General features: G+C 44.7%; 1 protein-coding gene across 5 annotated transcripts in view; it reads left to right on the top strand.

Annotated features, from left to right (window-relative positions):
* TIAM2 (TIAM Rac1 associated GEF 2) overlaps nucleotides 1-20052 on the top strand; it is a 315407-nt gene that overhangs the window by 211935 nt on the left and 83420 nt on the right. For 4 of the 5 annotated variants that reach the window (XM_069234637.1, XM_069234638.1, XM_069234639.1 and 1 more), the window contains one exon: nucleotides 11181-11290. In XM_069234637.1, the coding sequence (XP_069090738.1) occupies nucleotides 11181-11290 (110 nt within the window). Of the gene's footprint in view, nucleotides 1-11180; nucleotides 11291-15083; nucleotides 16003-20052 lie in introns of those variants that run through there. The other variant, XM_069234642.1, reaches the window with a different exon arrangement.

The raw sequence follows: 20052 nt of genomic DNA on the forward strand, positions 1-20052 counted from the left end.
TTTTCTTAGCTGCTGACCATGTAGTTTCTTATTTGTGGTTGAAGAGCTGGCGCTACATCTATTCTGTGTGTGGCAGAAGCCTGCACAGCAGCTGGGTGTGCTATGCATGGTTTACGTCTTGGAAGTGCGTACATCTACTCCTGATGCTGTGGCACTTCTGTGTGAAGAAAACTTTTACTACTGCTATCTTTACAGGACCCCCACGGTTTGTGAGTGAAGCTTTCGCTGCTTTCTATTGTGAATCTTTTTAGTGTGCAAATGAATCGTACACCCTGCCTAAAGTGTATGTATTTTATGTAGATATGAAGCTTGCAATGACGGCATATCTACAGTACCTGTTGTGTACGAATGAAATTGCATTGCTGCTGTTAGTGCCATACCTGATCTCTATCACTGTCCTTGCCACCTGTTACCAATGTTAAACTTATTTCTGTGCCTTGGCCCCATTTTTAATTTCCAACAGGGCATCAATGCTTAAAGGGGAGCAAATTCATTTGTATGGTTACAGATACAAAAAAACAGATAAAGAAGGAAAAGTGTCAAAAACAGTCAGTTAGAAGTAGTTGGAAGGGAAATAATAAAAAAGAGAAGGGAACAGAAAACTAAGAGAAAGAGGAAGGTAAGGGGACAAAATGAAGGGTAAAAGGAGATAGAATGAAAGGGGAGTGGAAGAACTAGAAGCAGAAAGTGAGAGGGGTTGTAACAAAAAAGTACAATGGCAATGGCAAATAAAATGAGCAAGAGGAAAAGAAAGGAAGAGGAAAACAATTAGAGAGAAATATAAACGGAATAAATGGAAAGCTCAAAGGAGTTGAAAATAAAGAACAAGCAAAAAGACAAACTTAGAAAAATATTTAAAAGAAAACAACATGGAAATAAATAATCCGAAAATAAGTGACAAAGAGAAAGAACAAAGGAAATGAAAAGTGAAGAGCAGATAGGAATGATTAAGTAAGAGAAAGCTGGCTGAGAGAAAGGAAGGTCATGAGTGTGAGGCCAAAAAAAAGATTCTAAGGGCAGCGCCACCCCCCTAATGCCTCCATGTGTGCACCGTATGTAAGATAGGGTGCACCATGGTGGTATTTAGGGAACTAGCAGCAAACAATTTTACACTAGTTTGGAGCTTTGCGGGATTAGTGTGAAAAATGTTGACGCTAATCCTGCAAAGCCAATTGAGGCCTCCTTTTAACGCCTGCTCTGAGCAGGTGTTTAAAAGTACTGAAAAAACTGACACAAAGAAATCTCTTAGATTTCTTTGATCCATTTTTTCATCCCCCCTAACGGTGGAACGCCCACATTTGTATACATTATGCCTGGTGAATTGCACCACTTTGTAAATTTGGTGCTGCGATTTTGGCCTCGTTGGGCCATATTAGTGAGAAAAAAATGACGCTCATGTGGCACTAGGGGCTCTTAAATCTGCTCATAAGAGAGTACTTAACAGAAATTATGCGGACATGTATCCGGATGAGTGGAAAGATGGAATGGATAGGGAGTGACAGTCAATGGGACAGGTGTAATGTAAATCAGGAAGAGCAGTGAGCATACAAAATCTGACATCAAAATTGGGAAAGGGTGAAGTAGGAGGGGATATATTCAAGTAGCAGATTGATAGAGGAAGTAAGAATCTAGAAGATGGATAAGAAAGAATGTTTGAGGTAAAGTTGAGATTTGTTGGAAATTGGGGACGATATAGATCGAAATTTTACAGGGTGCGATGATGGTTTGAGAATGGAAGGGTTAAAATGTGAATTGATAAGTAGACTGAAGAGATAGTCATTAGTTGTCCAAGATAGCGATTGGTATAAAATGATATTTGGATGAAATTGAGCTGGGACATTTCAGAGTCTGCAGTAGAAAGGGGGAGAGTGAATGGTGAAGAGAGGGTTGGGAGGGAATCTGGAAGAGGAACGAGGCTAACTGATGAAGATAGAGGGAACAAATGAAAGAGGCTGAGGTGCAAAGAAACACCTAGAGCAGTAGTTACAGGAGTTAGGTTGTCAGATACAGGTTTGAGAGAATGGCAGTTATATGTTTTAGGAAAGATGGGAGTGAGCGATTGAGAAGGTGGCAGTGGGAGAGAATATGCAGGACAGGTGTGAGAATATGAGAGCTACATTTTAAAGTGAGCGAAAAACTGAATAAGTTTGTTGTAACAGGATTACATCTGTATGAGTAAAAGAGGACTGGGAGAGGATGAGCAGGGCGAGAGGAGTAGGAACTAGGAAGAGGTGAGCATGACAGAGAAGAGGGGTAGGGATGGTGAAAAACATAGAGATGGGACCATATCATAGGCCTGTGCATCATTAGCTTTCATTATTCTGTCAGAGCCAGAAGTAGCTCTGCGCAGCATGTCACACTTAATAAAATCATCATAGTCTGTACATCCATAGGACCAAGCTTTGCCTATAACGGCTTGACATGAGTAGAAGATGTGTGGCATAACACATCTGCACCACATTTAAACTATATTTGGTCAACCCTAAAACCCCACCACAGTTAAAATATATTTGGTCAACCCTAAAACCCCTTTAAACCAATTGCCACTCTCATTCCTTGGCTATCTCATAACCCTTAAATTCCCTCCATTTTTAAAACGGCAGATTAATTATAAAAATTGTGGTAAAATATTGTGTTGTAAAGCATCAAAAAACAGGCCTGCATGGTACTTGCCTACAAGGTAAAGCCATGCGTGGAAAAGTCCTGTGGAATAAAGACTGTATACCAATCTGACCGCCTCAGCAAACAAGCAATGCATGTTTTGGAAGGCTGTTAACTGAGCCCCAGTAATGAATTAAATAATTGCCCTGATCAATGTAGTATTAGCCAAATCTGCATGTTTGCGAACCAAAACTATTACCTGAGGAATTACCTTGTAATGGAATTGTTCTGGCATATTTTGTGTGTCTTTTCCACGTGTGCTTATGTATTGTGAGCTATTTCACCTGTTTTTAAAAATAATATTGAGCAATAGCTCATGCTGTGTGGAGGGGATATATTGCTGGTGTTATTTTCTTGCTTGCAGAGGGGACTTCTGTTAATCTATCAATCACTCAGGAATTTGTAAAGCGCACTACTCACCCGTGAGGGTCTCAAGGCGCTGTTATCGCTATTATTTCATTACTGAGCTGCAAACATTTTTTGTAATATTCTTTTTATTGACAGTTTTGTAAAACAGTACAGGCATATCTAATCAAATGACATCATAGGCTACTCAATGCAACTCCATCCCCTTTGTAGTTTCTCCCCAGCAGGGGTAAGTTTTACATTGTTCAGTGGGAATACTCCGATCTAAGGGACGCTTGTCATCTTGCAAGGTTGTAAGCGTAGCCAGCACTTACATTAAGTGAAACAAAATAAGAATTGTAAACAAGTTAACATACAACAAACAATCCATCCCTGGACGTGTCTAGAGTAACTAATAAGAGTCGGTGGGGTGGGTGGGGGTTCCCCTCTCTGAACCCACAGGGTTCTCTCCAGTCCCCCCCGTCTCAGACTCTGGGGATCCCATAAGCAATCAAAACTTCTGCGTGAGCCCTCCCCTTTATCAACCAGATGTTCCATGGTGAGGCTTTTCCACAACCGAGTGAACCACAGAGCTATAGGGGGTGGGTCCGCTTTTTTCCAAAAGGATGCTAGGGTTGTCTTCGCCGCCCCCAAAGTTAGCCACAGGATAGCCCAAACCCTGTATGATTGGTGCTGTAGTTCCTGAGCCCAAAGGCTCAAGAGGACATGTTCCATCGTGGTTGGAATGGGATATCCCAACATCTCTTTCAGATGAGAGAGAATTTTGTTCCAATAGGGGCGAATCGCTGGGCAGTCCCACCATATGTGTTTAAAGTCTCCAAGCATGCCACAGCCCCTCCAAAATCTATCTGACACCTGTGGGTATAATTTCTTAAGCTTCTTGGGATATAGGTACCAATTATAAAGCAGTTTGTAGTGAGCTTCCCTAGCTGCCATTGAGCGGTTGTGCTTGGTTATATCTTGATATATATATATAGCGCCATTGGTCCTCCTCCACCGAGGCGCCCAAGACTTGCTCCCAGAAGGGGATGTGTCAAGGAGTCAGCGCTGTTTGTGCCGTAGCTAGTATAGAGTATAGCGTGGAAATACTGCCCCTTGTCACTCCTCCCCTTTGCACAAATCTCTCCACTGGAAGAAGATCCCTTGTCGCTGCTTCCCTCATATGCGGCTGTGTGACCCAGTGCACTAACTGCGTGTAATGGTAATGTTCAGACTGTGGGAGTTGAAAATCCCTGCAGCAGTTATTGAACGTCCTGAGTTGGTCTTCATGGTATAGATCTGCAATGCATAAGCAGCTCCCTTCTCTCCATCGATCAAATGGTCCCAGAAGTTCCCCTGGTGGGAATGCCTTGTTAAAGTGGATAGAGGTATGTGGTGAGGGGAAGGATGTAAGATCAGAGACTCTAGTTACCTTGTCCCACACTTTAAGGGTAGTGGCGGTGGGTGTGCTAATGTATGCGTTTGGTGGTCGTGACCCCTTAGGCTTCCATGGGATATCCCACAAGATCTTGCCCGTCACCGCCCTGTCCATATGCAGCCAAATCTTGTCTGACTCTCGGAGGGACCACTCAGCTAATACCCACAGCTGTGCTGCTCTATAGTACAGCAGGAGGTGGGGGAGCCCAAACCTCCCCTTTCCCTGGTGCACATCAGTACTTGATTTGATACCGTAGCTCTTGCTCCCTGCCAAATGAATTTTGTGAACAATGTTCGAGTCTCAGCGAAGAAATCTGGCAGGATCTCAATGGGGAGGCTCTGAAAGAGAGATAGAAATCTGGGGAGCACAGTCATTTTAATACTGTTGATGCACCCCAGCCAGGATAGCCATAACGGGGACCACCTCCGAAAGTCTTCTCGTAGTGACTTAATCAAAGGGGCTAGTTAGCTCCAAACAAATCAGCTACCTGGGGGACAATTTGAATGCCTAAGTAAGTGATGTCCTTCTTGGCCCAAGCAAATGGGGTCAGGGAGGCTATCTGGGTCATTACCCCTGCGGGCATCAACAGGTTGAGGAGATAGGATTTCCCCGTGTTTACCTTGAACCCTGCCACTTGTTCAAAGAGAGTCAATTCTTCCTGGATTGCTAAAAGAGATGTGTGGGGCTCAGTGACAAACAAAAAGATATCGTCAGTGAATAGGGAGATTTTATGGAGATCCGCGCCTAATTTAATGCCTGGGAATGCCGGGCAGTCCCTCACCCGTACTGCCAAGGGCTCGACACTAAGCGCAAAAAGCAGAGGGGAAAGAGGGCATCCCTGCCTTCTGCCTCGAGATAAGTAAAAAACTTCTGACGTTACCCCATTTACCGAGATGCAGGATCTAGGGCATGCGTAGTTGCTCATTACCATGGTTATAAATTGTTCCCCGAATCCAAAACCGTCTCATGGTTGCCACCAAGAAAGACCACTCTGCTCGGTCAAAAGCCTTCTCGGCGTCCAAGGCCAATAGGAGTGCCAGGACCTTTTTCTTGTGTACTTTTTCCATTAAGTGGATGACGCGCCTCAAATTGTCATGAGTCTGGCGTCCTTTAATAAAACCAGACTGGTCTGGATGTATCAGCTCTGGCATCACATCCTCCAGCCTCTGCTCCAGGATTTTAGAGTATAATTTGGCATCCAGATTCAGCAGGGCAATGGGCCTGAATGAGGCACAGAGTTGAGGGTCCTTCCCGGCCTTGGGTATGAGAGTGATCAGAGCCTCCCCCATGGATGGGGACACCGCACCTTCGCCTCGTATATAATTGAACAGCACATCGAGCTGTCCGCCAGTTCCGCACCGAAGGTTTTATAAAAATGGGCTGGAAAGCCGTCAGGATCCGGGGCCTTGTGCAGGGGAAGGGCATCGATAGCCGCCTGTACTTCCTTCGCCATAAATGGTGCCTCTAGCATTTCATTTGTCTCCTGAGAGACCTGTGGCAGCTGGATGGAGCGTAGGTAAGATTCTTGGGTGTGGGCGGGTGGGTGGTCTGATTGATAGAGACGCTCATAGAATCGTCTAAATGCCATTGCCTTCCCCTCTTAAGTGAGGTGTTCTCCGTGCTCGTCCTTGACCTGCTCTATGTAGTCTCGGGCCTGTTGGACTCGAAGCTGTCTTGCTAGAGGGGTGCCTATCTTGTTGCCCTTGTCGTAATGGGATTTCTGTAATCTCAGCAGGGTCATCTCTGCCCTATTTGTATAAGTAGCTTGTAGCTTACCTTTGAGGGACACCACCTTCCTTTGAGCTTGCCAAGTCGGGGACAATTTATGTTCTCGTTCAGCTACCTTAAGTTCGCTTTCCAGAAGGAGTTGGTCTTTAGTCTTTAATCGGTGCATCGCAGACGCAAGTGCGATGCATTTGCCCCCTATGACCGCCTTAAAGGCATCCTAGAGAGTATGAGGCTTAGTATCTCCCGCTCTATTATGTTGGAAATATTCCCTGATCAATAGTCGCAAATCATTACGGGATGTTGCGTCACGGGTGAGCACCCCGGGGAAGTACCAGCGCTTGGAAGGCTAGTGACCAATTCAAACTCACCACCACCGGGGCGTGGTCCGATATAACAATTTGATTAATGGCTACAGTCTTAAGGATCTGTCTTAGCGGTTTGCTCAAAAATATGTAGTCAATCCATGAATATGAGTGGTGGGTATGTGAGAAGAAGGTGTAATCCCTCTCCAAGGGTTTCACGGCCCGCCAGGAGTCAAAAATCCCCAAATGGCAAAATGAGGACTTCACTGATTTGGGAAAAGCACTCGTCTGTGATCTCTGTGGGTGCGTTGTGTCTAATGCTGGGTCCCACACCAGGTTAAAGTCTCCCATCAAGATAATTTTGCCCTCTGCATAGCCCTCTAGCTCACTCAGGAACTGTAACAGAAATTGGGTTTGACCGCTGTTAGGAGCAAAGACAGTAGCTATCGTGCAAAGTTTCCCGTCAAGGCTGCCTTTCACCATCAGGAACCACCCCTCCTTATCTTTCTTAGACCCTGTTTCCCTGAAGTGGATTGATCTGCTAAATAGTAAACCTACCCCGCAGTGTTTTGTGGGTGCTGAAGCTAGAGCAATTTGAGTGTAGTGTTTGTGATGAAGACAATGTCCCTCCCCCCCCTTCAAATGTGTTTCTTGTAGGGCCACTATATCGTACCGATGATCCTCAAGGTACTTTTTCAGTTGTGAACCCTTATTGGGGGAGTTGAGGCCCTTCACATTCCATGAAAGTAATTCCAGCATTACCTCTATGAAACAGCAACATTCTCACCTGGACCCCCGATAGTATATCCAATATCCAGCATCTTGTTTCCCGCCCTCCTACTCTCGGAACACTTAATCTGCTTTGTAGTTTCCCCATGACTCTTTGCACATCGACATGGATGGTAAACATTGAACAAATCGAAAGAACATCTCAGAAGAAAAGTACAAACAAAGTCTTGGCAGTATAAAACAGCCAAATTCCCTACAAACTTCATGTCGTGGACAGGATCCAGTTCCACCTCATCTCTCCCCCCAGGCCTAGACACATCACCAAGCAATACAAAGGCGGGGTCCCCCGGACCTCTGGTGACCAGCAAAAACAAAGTATGCTTGAGTGGCAAATGTCGCTGAGACCTTTAACGTGTTGTCCACTTCCACACTTTCTCGTCGAGGGGGCCCTCCCGTCTTTACATTTCTCCCGGAGCTCTCAACCGGGGTCACCCCCCCCACTCATATCACAGGACTGATGAGACTCTCCCTGGTACTGGACTGCCGTGGGGCTTTATCTTCTGGGGGTCTTTCTACCTCTCCTCTGTTGTTTCCATTGATCCGCCAAAGTGGGGGGGGCATCTCCTCCTTGCCCCTCTCCCGCCGCGGAGTCAGTATCACCCCTCTCTCCTCTAGTCCCAGTGCGGTAGCTGCCGCGTCCACCGTCGAGAAATGGCACGCTGTATTGTGGAGTTCGAACGCCATGCCAAAGGGGAAGGTCCATTGATATATTATATTCTTCTCTCTCAGCGCCTCCGTCACTGGACGGAACTGTTGTCATCGAGCTAGGGTTGCTGGAGCTATATCCTGGAAGAGAGAGCATCTCGCACCCTGGAAGGAGACAGGATCCTGTTGTCTCACCTTTAAAAGGATTCGTTCCTTCACCTTGAATGAGCTTAATTTAGCCAGACCGTCTCTCGGCCTTCTCCCTTCGCCCGCGACTCTATTGCCCACACGATGCACTCGTTCCAGTTGTACCTCCATTTGATCCTCTCCCAGAATGGTGGAAAACAACCCTACCACAAAGGTCTCCAAGTCAGGCCCCTCTGCTCCCTCCTCCAGACCTCTCACCCGTATGTTGTCTCGGCGTGCTCGATTTTCCAAATCTTCACATATCAGTGTGGCGATATGTAATTGCGCTTTAATATTTCTAATCTCAGTCTCCACCGGGGCTACTTTCTGTTGTAAGTTCTGTATTTGCGTTTCCATGTCTAAAGTACGGGCCCCTACGGAGTCTACATCTGTTTGGAGTGCGGATAACTTCCCATTGACGTCTGCTTGGAAGGCCTCCAGTGTCGCTCTGATATCTGTTGTGAGCTCTTCACGCAGTTCGGTTTTAAAGGCGCAAAGAGAGGACAGGAGGTCCTCCTTTGTAAGCGCCATCTCTTCTCCCTGTATCTGGTCAGCACTCTCCACTCTGGCCGGTGAGAAATAGCTGGAGACCGTGTTGGCCTGGATTTTGCGTCGTGGCATATGAAACTGTCAGGGACCAAGCCCCAGTGCTTATTTGGGGGCTCACACTCTTCTCAGAGTTGCGCTTCTTCACATCAGGGGCTACCTCTGGGTCCTCGCTCTTCTTCTGCCACGCACTTCTCAAGGGGGGGTAGTGGGTTTCTACTCCTCCTCTGCCTCGCTGTTGTATCCTCTCCCCTCAGTTGACTCTCGCCCCCCTTGTGGGTAAGCCCCCCGTGGTAGTGACCTACCGGCTGGCACCTGTACTCGCATCTTTAATCTCTATTTTCTCCGGGCCCCCTTCGGATGGGTCTCTCCAGCTCTATGTCTCTCAAAATGGCCTCCCTCGTTCCTCCTCACACCCCCATATGCATAGCCACGCCATCGGAGCTTGGGGTAAATTCCCTAAAGTGGTTGCTTTCTCCCTCCGGGGGAAAATCATCCTGTTGCTGCTCTGTTGTTTCTGGAGGCAACGGGGCTAATTTGTGGGTGCCAGCTGCGCACTTTAACCTGGACCTCCACCGACAGCCCCACTCAAAAAGAAGAAGGAAGGCCCTTCCCAGATCTCAGCTCGCCATTGCCGTGCCCGTAGGCGGTCCTCTCGGTGTGGCCCTTCTCGGCTCACACGCAGCTCCGGCGTTGGGGGTGTCACACTCCCCTTGTCCTCAGGTCCTGCACCTTACTTCTCCATAGCGGGATGTCGGCCTCTCACCGGCCCCAGCCGGCACCCGCTCGGCCAGCGCAGGGCCGCAAAGCTGTGCCGCACCGCGGGCCACATGCTCGATCGAAGAGTTCCGCCCTGGCGGCGCGCCCCTCGCAGCCAGTAATCCCGCCGGGTTTTGGCCCTCCTGAGGTCCCGAGGCCAGTCCCCAAGTCGGGGGAAGTCCGTTAGCGCCTCCTTACCGCCTCATTTCATCTGGCCTTGGGGGATTTGGACGGAGCCGACGGAGCTCACATCCGATCGGCCATGTTGGTTGGCCCCGCCTCAGCTGCAAACATTTTAGGTGAATAAAGCTTTTGGTAATCTTCCTGATGCACAAGATTGATCACTGCAGGTAACCCTGCATGGCATGGTCAGTAACTTAATCTAAACTGATGTGGTAATTATTGGAACAACGACAGTATGTGTTAGTAGCTAAGGATTGCAAATTGATCAGAAGTAACCCTTCTTATAGGAAAGGCTGAAGGACTCTGGATTATGTATTTTGAATCTAGAAAACACTACGGGAAGATTTATGGAAAGTGGCGTTGCACTGAGTGCAACGCCACTTTCCCTGCGCCCCTTAGCACCCCCTACCACCAAGATGTGTGCGCCATATTCAAAATATAGCGCTTCATGGTGCAGGGTAGGGGACAACAGTGTCTTTTTTCATGACACTATTGATGTACTCTGCAGGAGTAGCGCCAAAATATTGGCACCACTCCTGCAGAGTACAATGGGGCCCATTATAAATAATAGAAGACCCCTTTTAATGCCTGCTCTGAGCAGGCGTTAAACAAGCTATACAAGATGAGGCAAGTAAATCTCTTAGATTTCCTTGCAAATTTTTTTCGGCCTCCCCTAAAGGGGTAACACCCCCTTTGCATACATTATGTCTGGCGCAGGCCACTTTGTAAATATGGCACTAGGATTTTGGCCCCGGGCCACATTAGCATTAAAAGAAATGACGCTTATGTGGTGCAAGGTGTTTCTAGGGGCTTATAAATATGCCCCTGAATTTTACATGGTGAAACATTGAGGGAACTGTGGCCCAGATTTGGTGCAGCAGCACTTTTCTTGCGCCCTTTAGTGCCACCATGCGTGCGCCACATTTGAAATACGGCGCACTATGGCGGTAGTGAGGGGGGCTAGCATTATAATATTTTATGCTTGTCCTGCAAAGCATCCAGAGGCCCATTGAACACAATTGGAGCCTCTTTTTAACACTTGCATTTAGCAGACATAAAAAATGCCAATAAAAATGGTGCAAAGGAATCCCACAGATTCCTTTGCGCCATTTTTCTGGCCCCCTTAGCGCCAGAATGCCCCCTTGCATACATTATACCAGGTGCAGACATAATGTGGCGCATGGGGTTACAAAGTTGTACAATGCAAGCATTGCAACACTTAGTAAATATGGTGCGGTGTTTTTGCCCTTCCAATGCCATATTAGAATAAAAAAATAACGCTAATGTGGCATTGGAATCGCGCTACGCCACCATAAATCTGGGCCTCTGTTTTGTTCACATCTGCCTATCTGGTGGTTACATAGTTTATGGTTAAACCCCCTGTATGATGTTTTCGGAATTCTACCGGCAGTCTGTCTTTAGTTGTAGAAAACTACAGGGTATGAGATCATGAGCTAGATTGTGAGGATTAATTACTCCTAAAAACCAATCAACTCCAACTAATTAGAAAGTGTTTTTGCTTAATTTAACAAAACTATGGTTGTGCAAATTAGAAATTGTCTATAAATGTTCTTTCTTCTTCTTCATTGTAAATGCAGATTTCAGTGATGTGCCAGATGTTACCATTGCCAGTATGAGAAGGAGTAGCACAGATGACCTTCTGTACCAGGGCCAGCATCGGGAGAGGCGGATGGAGTCTACTTTCCAGGTAGGACTGCACCTGAATATCCTTGTCATGAGTAATTCAGCTGCACTGATCCATGTTACTAAAAATGTCTTGTAGGTAGTTTAGTTATCTGCTGGTAGCTCTGTCAGCAAACTCTTAGCCAGAAAGCAGTTTACCTCCAAAAGTAATTAAAAGTGGGTGCCCCGTGGTCCTGTATAAACACATGATGGAGTGTTTTAGATGCGATTGTGTTAATGCAATAGTCCATTTTCTGCATCGATTACGGGCCCATAGGCTACTTCTTGGGTGCATACATCGGTGCACCACCCCTCCTACTCATCTCTTTGTTTCTTCAAGCAAGCAGTCTAGTTGGACCCACGCCAAGAGAGGCTCGAGTGGGCGTAATGATTCGAATATTGAACATTATTAAATGTCATATCTGAGTGTTACGCTACGTTCATGGTGTTGTCAGCTTCTGAACATTCCTATAAAACCAAGGATTTTGTTTTTTTGGTTGTGTTAACCACCATTTGTCTCCATATAAATATTGGCATATAGTCTTTACAGACGCTTTCAGGTTGTGTCTGTCAGTTGCAGTCAGCTAAAAACACCATATACTTAGAATGATGTTCCTCGCGCAGCATGTTTTGCTACTCCTCAGTAAATACCAATAGGAGAATCATAAATGGTTTAAGGCACTGCTAGAAAGAAGCAACATGTATTATATATTGAAACAACAGTGCATGACATTTCATAAATACTTATTTCCAGTTCTTGCTTATCTTTAAACGCTCTACTCGATGTTTCAAAAAGAACAGCACTAATTAATCTTTCTTCCAATTGACGTCTGTCCTCAATAGAGGCAAATTATTTTGGTTGCCAATTGCTCCCATCCAGTCATCGCACGTGTTCCTTGCATTTCTTGTTGCCTGACCAAAGCAACCTTTTTTGTTGTGTGCAATTTTTTGCAACACAGAATAACATAGTTTATAGGACCGAAAGTGCATCTCGTTACCTGTTTCCTAGTCCACTATAGTTTGAAGGCCATGTCAAGCCTGCAATCTTCTACTTGTTCTTGCCACTGCTGTTCCTCCTGGTTGCACAATGCTTTCTGTATGCCTGTGATTGTTTAGTATGAACTCTAAAAGGAAGGCAGTTCAGTGCATGCATTGTTCATACCCTTAATGGTGGCATTTTGGCTTTTCTTTCTTTAGTCTGACTCCATTCATTCTGATGCTGTGCTCTACATATGAACTTTTGTTTCTTCGACTGTTTGAACCCTCGAAATGTGAAAGCTTCCATTACTATACTTATCACAGTGTTTTTTGATATTGGGAGTATGCTGTTGTACCTCTCAAATGTCAAATCACCAGGAGTTTTAAATCGATAAATGTCAACTTGTGTTTAATTTGCAAGCCAGTCATCTAATTTAGTTGTGTGTCGAGATATAGCTGACAAAAATATTGTATTACTTGACTTTAAATAACATTTACAAGAATATTGTCTGACTGTATTATGACCTGCAATGGAGTGATATTTGTGTAAACAATTTGTACAACGTGATAATGTTGCCTGATGATATTTAGACAACAATATTTTGGTACCATGCATCAACTTAAGGGCCTGATTTAGAGCTTGGCGGATGGGCTGCTCTGCCAAACGTGACGTGTATCCTAGCCTCTGTGTTATGATTCCCATAGGATATAATGGGATTCCAATATGGCGGTTGGGATATCTGTCACATTGGTGACGAAGAAACCCAATCCGCCAAACTCTAAATCAGGCCCTCAGTTGCTTTAGTGGTATTTTTTAATCTTAATTGTATCTCCTATATAGCTGAAGCCTTTAAATCAATGAATATAAGGAAGATTTGGGCCTGTGTGGCCAAGCTGACTGCATAGGATATTCCTACAAAAATGTGTTCTTATGTAGGGAAATGAATGTGTTGACCTTTAAAAGATGCTGTGTGTTATAGAACTGGAGATCATAGATAGTGGGAAAATCAAACAGTAGTATGACATGGGGTAGTTCGCTACAAGCTGTGCAGAAAGGCAGAAAGGTAATACAATGTTTTTGTCCAGGTAAATGGAAATGCAGAATGGTTTTAATAAAAATGCATGGTTTTTGATACACTAATTTCAGTTTCACATCAGATACCTTCGCCATTTTTTGTAGGATGACATCATCTTTCCACACCAAACATTTTTCTGTGGCAGCCACTGATAAAAGCTAGGAGAGTTCTTTTCTAAACCTGAGATCAGATGAACAGCTGAGACACGGGTTAGCCATTCATTTGATTCCATTTTAAAGTTTCCTTTGTCTATTCCTCTTGGGTTTATGGTTCTTGGTGCAATCCGCCATCTGGAAAATTTGGCATAAAAGGGAAATGAATGATTAGTGGACTGATATACTCCATTCATTTCCACATCTCATAAAATCACAAATTCTAATAAATATATTTTGGAGCATAACTTGATGGCTGTGATGACTGTGGTCGTGCTAACCCTGAACAGTACATAGGGGCCCATTGTAACGAATGGTGTATCCCCTTTTAACGCCTGCTCTCAGCAGGTGTTAAAAGTAGCCGCAAAAAATGACACAGTGGAATCTCTTGGATTCCTCTGCACTATTTCAGTGGCCCCCCCAAAGGGGAAACGCCCCCTTTGAATACGTTATGCATGGCGCATGCACAATGTGGTGCAAAGGATTAAAAAGGGTAACTAAGGCGCATCAAGCCTAAAGCAACATTAGCATTAAAAAAATGACAATTAATGTGGCGCTAGAGGTTTATAAATCCAGACCACAGTATATAGGACCGTAAGCTCTAAAAAGCATGCATACTATGAACTATCAATTATTCTAGTGTTTCAATTATCTTTGTAGTACATTAATTTTGTTTTATGCTGTACTTTAATTTTTGCGGAACTTACCATAGGCAAAAGTAGGATTTCTAGCAGCAGATTGTAAACAATGGTTCCACACATCACCCTCAATGAAGTGGGCTGGAGGGACATTAACTTTTTTCAGCAGTAGCTCAATCAGGCCAATTTATGTACTTTTCAAGTGTGAAGTCTGGTTAGAGTCTGAGGCAAAATGAGTCTGCTCCCTCTTTTCTTGCAGAAACAGCAAAAATAGTGGATAAATCAAGTGATATGTTCCCAGTTCGTTTTTTAGTTGAGTCTCAAAATTGTTTATTTTGCTCAATAATAATTCATTCATATCTTATGGCCTTTCTAGCACTGTGAGATAAAAAGACTCTCATCCACAGCTGTGACTTCATGACCTGTATGTCCTCTGTTTGCTTTCATTCATTTTGACAGCTTATGATATGTAGTATTAACTAGTCCAGATTAATATTGTACATCCTGGCCAATCACCTTGCACACCTCTGATTGTAAGTTCACTTTACCTAGTGACATTAAAATCCCCCTAAAATCCTACTACACAGTTGTAGCAGTTCTGATTGCTAAAGAAGAGAAGCTCATGAGCAGTGCCTGAGTGGGCGACCGTAGGAGGCAATAGCTGTTCATTTGTTGGTTATTTTTCAAAATAATACATTAATTGACTAATAAGAGACTAGATACCATTTTCCATCTAAGTGGCAAAGAATCACTTCTTCTTGCCATGATTCATTCTGTATTGACATTAGCTCCCAACAGCAAGAACCAAATTTTTGTCTGTAAACCTTCCTCACCGGTATGCCGCCCACTACAAGTGGACGACCACCTCCTTCATGTAGCTGTTCACACCGAACTCTACGCTAAGACTACTGCAGCCATTGCTCTATGTACTCATGCAGACACTCACCTCAATGAGACTTGGACTGGAACCTGCAGTTGAAGACAAGAGCTTGTTATCTGTATTGTAAGTTGTTTTGTGCACAGTTCTTTTTTTTTCCACTGTCTGCATGGCCATTGTGTTCTTGGTCGCGTACAGGATTAACCCAATGCTATTCTAAAGTACTGCTACCGGGCAGGGGTCTGCCTTTTTTAGTGTGGAGGGAGCAGACTGAAAGCAGATTGCATAGAAATCAAGCACAGGCTGGCTTGATGGAACAGCAGCTGTAACTAAGCCTTTGACAGCCCTACAATTTCTGTAAACGGTTTATAATTGGATGCCTTCTTTCTGTGCGAGAGTGCCTATTAGTGCTGGCGCTCCTGATAGACCTTGTCACTATCTCCCTGCATGGTGGGAGCGTGTTTTTTTCAATGTTACGTTTGTTAAGAATGTGTATGCTTGGAGACTGCGAATAATAAGGAAAAGTTTGCGCTTTCGCTGAGGGTATCGGTGCCATTCAGTGGCTGCATGGGGAAACAAATAACGGGTCACTGCTTTTGCATCCTTTAGAAGTAAGAAAGCGGGAATGGGGATGAGTAAATAGCTCATGGTTAATTTGCTTCGTGATGTGAGCATTATCTAATCTATTGTGAGCAACCTTGGGCGATGCGCTGTTGCCGTCAATCCTACAGTTGCCTGCCCATTCCTGCACACAATCTCTGGATGTACGCGCTTTGCTAACAATCCCTCTGGCTGACGCAAACATGTGGAAGTATGGGGGTGAGGATCTTGCACGACTGTCATCAAGGTTCTTCGCGAAGACTGGGTTGGTGGCGCCTGGAGGAGAAGGCAGTGGGAGCAGATTACATTAGGTCTGGAGGACTGTGCTGTTCGTTTTGCGGAAGGAGTATCTGGTCACTGGTGTGCTCCATGGGATCCGAATCCTTTCAACTTCGGTTAAATTATTCCTGCGAGATGTAAGTAGGAGTAGAAATTCATACTGCTGTGTTGTTATCACCTCCAGATGAGTCTGGAAGCATATTTGTTTTTTTCAAAATTGGAGTGCTTTTTTTCTCGACGAGTTAAGGTGCCTTTTCTCACGCCTCAGTGGTCTTTGGCTCAATTATATATCTGCTTCATGTAAATTTAGCTGCGCACAAGATTCATGTAATTTCCTCTCTGTATATGTTGCCTGTTGCACGTGGATTTGTTGGATTACATTCTAACTTGAAGATATCGCACTGCCATTAATTATACTGTAATTGCCTTGATGCTAAACACGCGGATTCCTACAGTTTCTTAGGCGGACTTAAATGTCAGGGTAAACAAGTAGGTTTGTGGATCGGGTCATGAAGGTGGTGGGGGGACATTCCACGATGCAAGGCCCCCTTCAGTTCTCCGCAGAGTACCTGGACTCCTTCCCAGGTCTCTGACAGGAAAGCCCACTTCAGACGCCAGCAGCGACTCTGCACCTCGATTGTTACAGCAGTGCCAGGGTTGTGTTACACCGAATGTGAAACAAGTGTTGATAGACACAGGAAGGGGTCCTGTTGTCATAGTGAAGGAAAAAACGTGTTGCAATGTCTGGAATGAAATGTTGGGAAAAAAACATGAAATAACATAAAGTGTTTGAGGGGGGGGGGGGTGTCAATTTTATTTATGAATTTATTTTCCTTCTGCTCTGATTTGTGCCATGTTGAAGGACACGGGTGTGGTATGTAGTTAGCACAGCCTTTGTCACGGCTCTCAAATAATGTGTGCGCTTCAGTGCTCAGAGCGGTGCTCCATGCACCACGGGGCGCTTTTAAAGGGTCCGACCGATTCTTGCCCCCGTTTCTTCACGCCAGTGCTTTTATTTCTTGACTGTATTTTTGTTTAAACGTCAAATGAACCTTATCAATCACATGTGTTGTGTCTTTAATTGGGGTCCACAGGCTACTTTTAAAAACGGATCGTAGGCATGGCAGGCTGATGTTTATCGTTGAGAAAGATGCGAACCACACGTAAATATATTCAGCTCAAAAATGCTTTTTGTATTCACAAGTTTGCCTGATCGTTTGTTGTGTATTCAGTGTAACACATCATGCTGGTTGTAAAACAGGCATTTTTATTTTATTACTTGTGTGGAGCTACCAGAAAGGATTGGCGGAAATGTCCTTCCTGGTACGTAAAGACAGGATCCGTGAGGGAGGATGGATGCAATAATCCTAACGTAGCAGAGGCACGGTGAGGAGAAAGGGGCACCGGAGGTGAGGGGGCAAGGAGTCTTATTGGGGCACTGCGAGTGGGGGAAGAAGAAATGACCCTGGGTGCTTTCATTTACAGACGGAGAGCATGGCATGCGAGCAGTGCTTTAAATGGAAAAATAGAATTGCAGGTACTCTGTAATAGAGTACCTGCTTGTTTCTGAGAAGTGCCGGTACTCTCCAATTAAAAGTATTACGTTTTTCTTGAGATAAGCCGGTACTCTCCGTCTCAAAATAAAAAAGTGCCGGTACTCAGTACCGGAGAGTACCGGCCCATTTAAAGCACTGCATGCGAGTGAATTAAAGCTGCTGAACAGCAACGCTGTACATGGCTCTATACTGTCAGATACTTAATAGAAAATTGGTGAAATCCGAAGCCACAAAACAAGAAAGCATTTCTATATTATAGAAACACCATTCCAACCTACCTGGAAAAAGAGCATTTACCCATTAGAGCTTGCTAGGGAAGTATAGCTTGGCCCAAACGTGGCTAATGGAGTCAATTATAGCGTTGTTACATGGCTCAGGTTCTTAGAGCGATGAATATATTATGAAAAACAGACAGAGGAGTTCTGGGTAGTGGGAGGTTTAAGTGGGCAGCATTTTATGTAAACCACCATCCATCTACCAGCATCCCTTTTACCCTCTTAAAAGTCTGTTTTCTGGCACCAAGAGTAGTAACCAGGTTTACAGAAATGACAGTAGTGAGTTGCAGTATGTCATTCGTATACAAGCAAGGTTACTGCCTGTCTCATTTTTAAGTGCTACTAGATTGACCGCAATTTCCATGTTCTCCCATGTGAACACCTAAGCTCCCAGCTACTTAATACGCTTCACAAATACAATAAACTTGTAAATAACTGTATGTAGGATTTTCTGTATTTTAGGATTGTGCTTTGCCTGAATTACCTGAATTACACTGGCCATCTGTTTACTGTTGTTATGCAGACTGTGTTTTTGCTTGCTTTAAATTTCACAAGGATTGCAGGCTTCATATTTCCCAAGGCTCTTGGTTAGCAATATTGTCCACGTTTTAAAGCTTCACAAGGTATCCTGGCTTTTGACCATGTAGGGACTTTTAGACAACCAAAGAGTGATACTCTGGTGCCATCCTTGTCTGAGATGGCCAAAGGATTTTAGGTCGAGCCAACCAGACAGCAGAGCTGTATGGGTGTGAAAGACATATTGTGGGTATAGAGGGGAATGAATCCTGCCCAGTGCTTACCATTGGTTGGCTTTACTGTCACTCTCATTTGCCTGCTTCTTATACAGTGGTTTGTCTTGTCCTTCTTGTGTCTGTCCCTTCCCTGGAGCATTTCCAATTTACCTGTGCCCTTCCAGTTTGCAGTTTTAGGAAACAACTTTTTTCTTTTGTCTTAAGCACTCTACAAGAGAGCATGTGTTTTCCAGCTGCCTCCATAGTGTGCTTCTCGACCCTTCTGCTCTCCACGTTGCTCTCACTCACCAGTGTGCTTCTCCACTGCGTTATGCACTCACTCTTGTGTGCTTCTCCCCCTAGGTTTCTTCCTCACCCATTTGCTTTTATCCCCCTACACTGCTTGTTGCTCTGTGGCACCAATTTGCTTTTCTCCGCGCCGTCCATCCCTCCCTCCCCCACACCGGTGCTCTCCATGTTGCTGCATCCCCACTCCTGCACCTGCAGCCTCCGTATTGCTTCCGCTCCCCTGTAAGCGTTCTATGTTGCTTCCTACTACTAGCTTAACACATTTATTTGTCTTTTCTTTTTATTTACCAGTCCAACTAAGATCAGGAAATAAAAAGAAAAAAAAAGTGTTCTGGGTAATTTTTTAAGCACATGCCTGCAAATATGACATGGACTTTTTTCAAATCAACTTTAACTATGTTGCATAGTGCTGGGCAGCCTCGCAAAAAATCACTGGCAAAGCCAGTCGGCCCTAAAGGCACGACCAGTGCTTGTTGAGTCTGAGGTGAAAAGGACCACCTTCCTGTAAAGTGAATAATGAGCCTCTGCGTTTCACGTAGGCAAAGTACCCTTGGATTTCAATTCATGGTCGGGTCAGAGGCTTTCCTGCAGAAACATGTTTCAAGCTGTCAGACAACACGAAAATTAAGATTTTTTGCCAGGGACAGTTTTGTTCAGAAGAAATTTCAGGGAATGTTTTGACTTCTGAAACGGATCAACAGCACCTCTTTTCTTTGAGTTGTGGTGAACTGGCGCCACTCTGAGAAAACTGTTGCGTTTTTATGACAGGAGCCTGAAATGGGAGGAGGAGCACTGTATCGTACCGGAGTATATACTGATCAAAATCATACTGATTACAAAAAATTCTAAGTGCTTTCTCCTTGCATTCTTGCCACGTACACAGTGTTCAGGAAGAGGGCAAACTGCACACCTGTTAATTTCCCAAACCTTCAAAAGTGTATACTCGATTACACAATCACCAGTACTTTTACCTCCGATATGCTAAACTCCCATGTCCCCCTTACATACACGCAAACGCATGTACCACCTAAACTGCACATCAGCTAGCCCACCACCCTGTTTCACCACAATCATCTACATCCCACAAAGCCTGTACACTACATTACCCCTTTGCGACATGTTCAGTATACCTACAAAGCCCAACCACTTATACTGTTAAACACGCTACCAACAATACCTTACTTCATCCACCACATAATGTCAAAATAAAACACAACTCGGTAGGAGGCCTAAAAGTCTAACATGCATTTCATGCAAGAAGAGAATATTGATTAGCAAAATAGCAGGCGACAATTGTTATTTCAGCTGGCCAGAGC

The sequence above is a fragment of the Pleurodeles waltl genome, chromosome 5 (assembly GCF_031143425.1).
Source record: "Pleurodeles waltl isolate 20211129_DDA chromosome 5, aPleWal1.hap1.20221129, whole genome shotgun sequence".
Classification (NCBI taxonomy): Eukaryota; Metazoa; Chordata; class Amphibia; order Caudata; family Salamandridae; genus Pleurodeles; species Pleurodeles waltl.